The sequence below is a fragment of the Lactuca saligna genome, chromosome 8 (genome assembly GCF_052625555.1).
Source record: "Lactuca saligna cultivar CGN05327 chromosome 8, ASM5262555v1, whole genome shotgun sequence".
NCBI lineage: Eukaryota > Viridiplantae > Streptophyta > Magnoliopsida > Asterales > Asteraceae > Lactuca > Lactuca saligna.
In genome coordinates, this window is record NC_136424.1 from 59,878,447 (window position 1) to 59,887,016 (window position 8,570).

General features: G+C 35.0%; 1 protein-coding gene across 1 annotated transcript; it reads left to right on the forward strand.

Moving 5' to 3' along the window:
* The first annotated feature begins 1,738 nt into the window (after positions 1-1,738).
* Positions 1,739-2,675, forward strand: LOC145008244 (uncharacterized). Its single transcript, XM_078966871.1, has one exon. It carries the CDS (start codon positions 1,977-1,979, stop codon positions 2,442-2,444), a length of 468 nt encoding a protein of 155 aa, XP_078822997.1. The 5' UTR covers positions 1,739-1,976; the 3' UTR covers positions 2,445-2,675.
* The last annotated feature ends 5,895 nt before the right edge of the window (positions 2,676-8,570 follow it).

The following is an 8,570-nucleotide window of genomic DNA, read 5'->3' on the forward strand; positions in this document are numbered from 1 at the left end:
GAAGTCTTTTGTCAAACATCTTTTGCTTATGATCTTTTTCTAAAAGAACTTTTGAACATTCAAAAGCTAAACCAAACACCCCATAATATTGGCCTTCATCTTGAAAAATGACCTACCCCCATGCAAAAGCGACTTTACTAAATGCATTAGAACACCACATGGACAATGGAAGACCATTAATCTCGATCCATACTATCCGTCTTTAACCAAAAAAAAAAAAAAAAAAAACTTTAACAACTGTTTTATCTCCTTCAAAACTTTTTTAATGTTGGACCAATAATCAATTTTTTTTTTTAAATTTCATAGAAATAAAATAATATTTAAATTAAAAAAAAATGAGCTCAACAATCATGAACTCCCATTCACAGGACATTTAAAATTTATTTCAAGATGGAACACAAACAACTGTGTTGTTAACCCGTTTTTGAGATGCAAAACTAATTCTTTTAAAAGCTACATTCATGGATTTGAGGTCAAAACATTACCATAAATGACTCGTTGGATCTTATTAAGGAGTTTCCTATTTTGTCTATGGATATAACTCAAATACTCTGATCGGGTGAAACGCGTTAAATCCTTGTATTCATAACTGTATAAAGCACATGTTAATTACTCAAGCACAATTTCTCATATGATACTTTGCACGAGACATCTTTAAAAGTAGAATGTCTTACGGTGAACCCTCCAATCCTCAAGTCTGTGAGAAGGAAAACCTCTATTTAGATCCACACATGTGTGTTTTCCTGTTATTTATCTGAATAACCAAACATCAGTTAGGTCTGACTGTTGCTCTTCCTCCCAAAGAGTTAGTCAAGAAATTTCGAGTGCTTCTTTCTTAGAAGAAACCTCGACATGCCTAAGTATGTCAAAAAGAATGGCATTAGCCTAGTTGTATTGATACTTGAAACACTGGTGCTCTCTAATTAAATGTGTGCTTTCCAAAGGTGTCGAAAACATGTCTTGTGACAAACTTGGTATATCTTATCAACCGAAATAGTGGAATCGTGAAACGATACTTGAGGATAGTACGATACTCCATTGGTTTCATATGTTGGTGTCGATAATCTATAGGAATATCAAAAAGAAAATCATGAGCATTGTACTCATACACACTCAAAAAATTGTTTTTTTGTCTTATGATAATACCAAAATGTAGTTTTATGTCCCGAACAGGAGCATACCTACTTGGTGTCCAAGGAGGCACAACCAATCCCTCTAATTTTACCATCAAGTGCAAACAGTGGCAAAGCCAAAAAAATTGATACGAGATACAAACGTTGTCAAATGTATATTCTATATAGTTATCTTATCCTAGACATTAAAAAACATAGTACAATATCTTTAGCTAAAGATACAATAACATAGAACATATTTATAAATATTTTTTTTCATATATATAAAACAATTTTTTTTGGATACTATAGTATCCCTACTGCCCTATGTGGGAAAAGCTTAGTGTAAATTCATTCAAATCCATCTTTTTTTTTATTTTTTTAATAATACAACCCTTAAAAAAATTATACAATCTCTGGTTTTTTTTTCCCTGGGTCCACCGTTAGTCTAGTAAGTACAATTTTACTAAACTTAATTGGTATACGAAAAGCTTAATGCATCTAAAAATAGGCAAAACTCAAATTTAGTCATCTTTTGACAAACATTAAATTTATCTATTAGAAATTATATACAAAATTACAAATAGAGTGCAAATTTTGTAAGTGGTCAAAATAATCCCAAGTCATGTTTCGTGACTTTCAAGCCACACTTTGTTAGGTTTCCAGAAATCCTTTTAAAAAAGGTCCATAAAGAAACAGCAAAATAATCCCAAAAATTCCAACGGAGAGAGCCACGAAAGGATTTAAGTTGAAAAGTTTGAAGAATCTTGATCTCGGGAAGTTGTTTTCCAGCATCTTCTTCCTCATCTCCGTCAATTCCGCCGAACAAAACCCTAAATCCACCGCGCCGCCGCCACAACCTCCATGTCTACCTCCCCATCTGATAAACCCCTAAACCCAGAACCAGAACCCATCGCTGAAGTACCAAAAATACAAGAAAACGAAAACGAAAAGAAAAACCTAAATCCCGAATCCACAGATCCATCTCCAGTAGACATAGAAAAAGGAAATCAAGATGGGGAAGAAGAAGAAGGAGAATGTGGATTTTGCTTGTTCATGAAAGGAGGCGAGTGTAGAGAAACATTCATCAACTGGGAAAAATGCGTTGAAGAAGGCGAAAAGAACGATGAAGATATCGTGAACAAGTGTTTCGATGCTACATCAGCTTTGAAGAAATGTATGGAGGCTCATCCGGATTACTACGGCGTGATTTTGCAAGCAGAAAAGGACGCTGAGCAAGAAGTACACAATCAGTTAGATCAGGAAAAAGAAGAAAAGGTTGCAGTAGATTCAAAATCAGAGGATCAGCAACAAAAACAGGAAAGTCAATGATTTTGAACCGAAATTTTGAGGTAATTGAGAGAAATAACTGAGAATCGTTTACATGACTTTGTTAAATTCAGAAATAAAGATACTATAATCCAATTTATACTGTAGAGCCAAATGATTGAATGGCTATCCTGTTTAACCTTTTTGTGAATTCTACCATGAATTTTGATTACCCCAAATTGATGATGTTATACATAGAAGCTTTGATATGAAAATGTGACCCTTTTAAATCAATGTTGAATATTGTATTTGATATGTTGGGTTTGACCGTTTGAGCAATACTTGCTTAGAAAATCTTTTAAGGGGGATTAATTACTTTGTGAATCTTGAAATTCATGCACAAAATCAAGATAGAGCACTTCCAACCTATTTTAGGATCATATTATGTGATTATTGTTGCGTAAAAATCTTTTAAAAATATCTTGCTTTTTATAGGATTCATTTGTGTATTTGTCATGTATAAAGTAACCAAATATTTCACAGCATTGTTTGTGGATGAGACAGAACGTTGCACTGTGTTTGATCATATAATCAATCATATATGGATGGTTAGTGAGGTAAAAATTGCCTTTTTGTGTACCAAAAAAAAGGTGGATTAGATACTCTAAATCTCCATGATTTGTGTTGTTGATCATGCATATTTCCCATTCATATTGTATATGGTATATTTGTATATTTATAAAAATGTTTTGGTCAATAACTCAGTATATAGATTATAGATAAACACATCATTTTACTTTCATGTGTTATCTTTCACTTCCATATTCGGGAAAAAAATTATGGAGTTACATTTACATATTTTAAGAAACCTTATTATAATTGGTTTTGTTCTAAAGACTTTGACATTTACACGAAATCAAAGCTATAAAAATACATTTTAGCATTTTATTATTGTTGTACTATATAGAGTAAATTACATGAATAGTCATTATGGTTTGAGGTAATTTACGTACTTAGTCCCTAACTTATTTTTTTAATTCGAACCGTTTCTATAGTGTTTCTATAGTTTGATTTTGCTTCGTATTTAGTCATTTCCAGACTTGAAATGATTATATTACCCTTACCTATTTCTTTTTTGATTATTTATTTTTATATATCATTATTTATAATTCTCTTTTGGTTTATTAATTTATGTACATATATTACAACAATGAGCCCACCCACCCAACCCCAATTCATCACCTCAACCATCACCATCCTCTTCTCCGTCCAGCAAGGCCGCCACTTACCTTGCCGAAAAACCAAAATGTTCAACTTCAACCCTCTATTTCCACCAGGAAAAAACCTGTAAAATTAAAAACCTGATTTCTACCAATTCACTAAAGTTTCAATATTAAATCAAAACCCAATAATTAAATATGGAATTCTTGAATCATCCACTAGAAAAAATATTGAAACCCAAAACTTGAACTAAAGTTCTAATAAACACAACCATCATTTCCCTAAATGAAAAGCTCGAAGACGGAGAGGGGAAACGCCCCTTTTGAGGTCCAGTCCTCTTCTCTGACCACCCCATCACCGGAGACTTCATGGGTCAAGTTTTTCTGGTGAGAAGAGGACGAAGACGGAGAGAGGGAAAGCTGAAGATGGAAGAGACAACCACTTAACCGAAATTAGGCTTAACCATCGAATCAAATCCATTTTCCAGCTTCACCCTTTCCAATCTATCGAAATTAGGTCTAACCTAAAGTTCAGATGAAATCAAAATCCTTTCCAATCGAGATGCATAATCAAATCCATTGAATCATCAGATGAACTCAAACCTAATGGGCAGGGCTTGAAGTCTAGCTTACCCTCCGACACACCTTCTTTTTCTGGCCCTTCACCACCGACAAACCACCATCGCACTCTTCATTTTCATCGCTGATCTTGAGTCGAGAAAATAGGAACGAAATGCTTGTAGCTTTTCAGCAAGAAAAGAGGAGGCATCGATGAAGATTTCAGGAAAATAAAAAGAGATCTGATAAGGTGGGGTGTGTAGTAGGCGATAGAGTGGTAGTGGTGATGGACACCGGTAGAACGACAATGGATCTCAGGCAATTCTATATCAACAAGTGTGGTAAGTCAAGTGGTGGGTGATAGTCGAAGAGGAGAGTTGAAGTTTGAAGAAGAAGAATCAGCTGAAGGTGATGGTAAACCTTGCTTAGCTTTTAGGAATATCTTTATTATTATTATTATTATTATTATTATATAAATAAAAAAAACTTAATTATAGAAGAAATATATAAATCATAAAATTAATTAGAAAAAATATTAATAAGAGCGTGATAGTCTTTTTAAGTCACACAGTGACCAAACGTGCAACCAAAATACATTTTAGGGACTGTACGAGTTAAGAAAAAAATTTAGGGACTAAATCCGCATATTACCACAAACCACAGGGACCGTATGTGTAATTTACTCTACAATATATGTTACAAAAAATATAAACATATTTAATTAAAGCTTCATTTAATGAATTATATTTACTACTTGTTCAAGTTTTATTTAATTTTCTGATCCAACAATTTTATGTATCGTCGATTTTAATATCAGTGTCTTATATGGATTCGCCATATCCAGAATATAAATATATTTTGTCAAAACTTAAAAGGGCTTTAAGAATTTTTTTTTATTATTATTTATTTATTTTTTACAGGATGCCTGTATATATTTTTTTCAAAACATCATGTTAATACATAATGATTAAAACTTAAAATGCTTAATCACTAAAACAACCAAAATGAGTACGCCTTATCACGAAATGATAAACCAGCCATTTTACAAAGTAGACTCTAGTAAAAAAAAAAATCTTCTTGAAATTGCTATATCAATGGTCTGATGGTCTCTATTGCAAAAGTCTTTAAAACAATCAATTTTTTTTTTCTTTTGGGTGAAATGCCATCATTCTGCAAAGGTTGATTTCGTTTCCTGAAAAAATGAAGTTGTTGTGTTAAATGAACGATTTTATTTTTAGTAAATGTTCAAAGTATAGTTATCTTGTCGTAGAACCAATCTAGTTTGGTCAATTTAGTGATTAACCCGTAGGTAAATGAATCAATTATTGGTTTAAACATTACTAGTAAAAAAAATTACATTAACACATATTTTAAGACATGACAAATACATCAACAAATCTCAGGAATTCCATAATAATAGGGTTATAGAAGGTAGATGTCAATAATCATGCCTCCATTACAAGAAGTACATGAGCTTCACATAAATGACCTACAACATATATAGAAGGATGGTACCTGGAGATGAGGCAAACAAGGGTGAGTAAGACAAAGTGCATAGTAAGTCATAAACAAATATAATTGGAATACGTGAAGCATATAACAACACTAAATATAAGACACAAACATATACCTAAATATATAAAAACATATAAGAGGGCTAGGCTACTCCCCAACCATGATATTAAGCCTCCTACATGAAGACATGTCCCTCGAAAAAGCATACCCCTCCATGTCAAGTTTCACATCCTCCCCTCTCTCTCTCTCTCTCTCACTCTCTCTCTCTTAAAGTTTTGAAAATAAGAATGCAAAACAAATAACCAAAATAACTCTTTGATTAATTGGAAAATCACTCAAAACCAATGTTTTACAATCTGTTCTCATAATCATAAACTCGATTATGGACACGTATATATAGCCTAACATACCAACTTGTATTAGACTAGGAAACTTATGACCAACTTGCCATAAACTAAACTTTCCATAAATTAGATTGCTTGGACCCCAAGACTTAGCATTCCAACAATCACCCCGAATCTCTAAGTCCTTCTAGAGAATTCTTCAACCCGATCCGTATTTAAAAAACGGATTCGTCACTGTCGTCACGTTCCGAAAAATCACCGTCTTGTAATTTTTGGAGTCGTTCCGGACATTCAGAAGCAAAGTGACCCGGTTTGTCACACCGAAAACAAATCACCTTAGATCGATCCTTTTCCCTATTTTTCCGATTCTTGCCACAACAACAATTACAATTTTTGCAATCAGAATTAGAATTGGACAGTTTATTGGGCCGATTGCTTTGAGAAACCCTATTATTCCCTTTGGGCCCGCCTGACCCATGTGACCCTCCAGACCCGGATCCACTCGACCCATTAGTCCTATTAAACTCATTCGCTTTATTAGACCCATTCGATCCTTTCCAGTTTCCCTTTGTTCCCGATGAGTTACCCCCACCAGTCAACGACCCACCTCTATCTTCGGTCGATTTTTCAGCAAATAGAACCCTCGATTGTCCTTCTCGAGCATCGACTTCCCTTATTCTTTCTTCATATGCCTTCAATCGATCCACTACGTCTTCAAACCCTACCGATTTTAAATCTAGTACCTGTTCAAGAGATGCAACGATGTGAATGAAGTTTCTGGGTAATGATTTAAGGAATTTCTTCACCAATTTTGATTCCTCAATCGTTTCTCCTAATGCCGACGATGTAGACGCGATTCCGGACAGCTTTCCGGCAAAGTTGTCGATTGTTTCTAACTTGAGCATCTTCAGGCGATCGAATTCTGACATCAAGGTTTGTAATCTCGCTTCTTTGACTCTATCTGCTCCCACATTACGTGCTCTAATCGCATCCCATAATTTCTTGGCTGAATCCTGATCTCCGATCTGCATTATGAGGTTTTTTGGTAGGGCTTGATATAGCAAACCCATGGCAAGGCAGTCATTTTCTTCATTGACATCAGTTCCTGGATCAATCACAGTCCAGGCTTTGTGGATGCGCAAGACAACCTTCATACGCATTGCCCACACGGTGTAGTTAGTGGATGTGAGCATCGGACACGAAACTGAGGTTGTCCCAACCTCCTTCACTCTCACCGGAGCTTCTCCTTCTCCCCCTGTATCTGTCATGTTGACCTGACTCGTCAACAGGTACAAATCGATCTCATAGCTTCTCAACCTAAGCTCTGATACCAATTAAAGTTTTGAAAACAAGAATGCAAAACAAATAACCAAAATAACTCTTTGATTAATTGGAAAATCACTCAAAACCAATGTTTTACAATCTGTTATCATAATCATAAACTCGATTATGGACACTTATATATAGACTAACATACCAACTTGTATTAGACTAGGAAACTTATGACCAACTTGCCATAAACTAAACTTTCCATAAATTAGATTGCTTGGACCCCAAGACTTAGGATTCCAACATCTCTCTCTCTCTCTCTCTCTCCCCCCCCCTCTCTCTCTCTCTCTCTGGGACATATCCATGCTACCTAAATCAACTTTCCCTTACTTTATCGATGATTTGTGCCACACCAAACAATAATTTGAAAAAATAAAACATTAAAAAAAAAGGTAAATTAGACCATCTTAACGGCACATTACCAATGTTTAAACCCTGGACTCTATTTGTGAAATTTTGCATCTCAACGAGCAGGCTTTTAATGCGGAGGCGATGATAATATTTTTATTGACCCTAATAATGTTCTTAGTTTGCTTCTCTTTTGATACATAATGCAATTTTAAAAACCACAATAATTTCCAAATAACTCAAAATGCATTTGAATTAGCCCATGCTTAACTACTCGTATCGAATAGAACACGCTGAGCTAAATCTTTTTCATGTAAAACCTGCTTGATTTAGATTAGGAAAATCATGTGGTTTTATGAAACCATGTGCTATGGTTCGAATCCGTAGTCAATCCTATTTCCGATAGGGACAGTTGACAATTGAATTCTATTTTCCCATTATTTTCATATCCGTAATAGTGCGGAAAAAAAGAAGGCCCGGCCCCAAGTTGTTTAGGAATAGTGTCGTTGAGTATCTCGACCCTTTGGCTTAGGATTAATCAGTTCTATTTCTCGATAGGGGCAGAGAATGGATATAACTCCGCGGTAGAGTGTCACCTTGACGTGGTGGAAGTCATCAGTTCGAGCCTGATTATCCCTAAACCTAATGTGAGTTTTGATATTTTGATTTGCTACCCTGCCGTGATTGAATGAGATTGGATAAGAGTCTCGTGGGATTGACGCGAGGGGGCAGGGATTGCTATACTTCTGGGAGCAAACTCCGGGCGAATATGAAGTGTGTGGATACAAGTTAGGCCTTGGAATGAAAGACAATTCCGAATTCGCTTTGTCTACGAACAAGGAAGCTATAAGTAATGCAACTATGAATCTCATGGA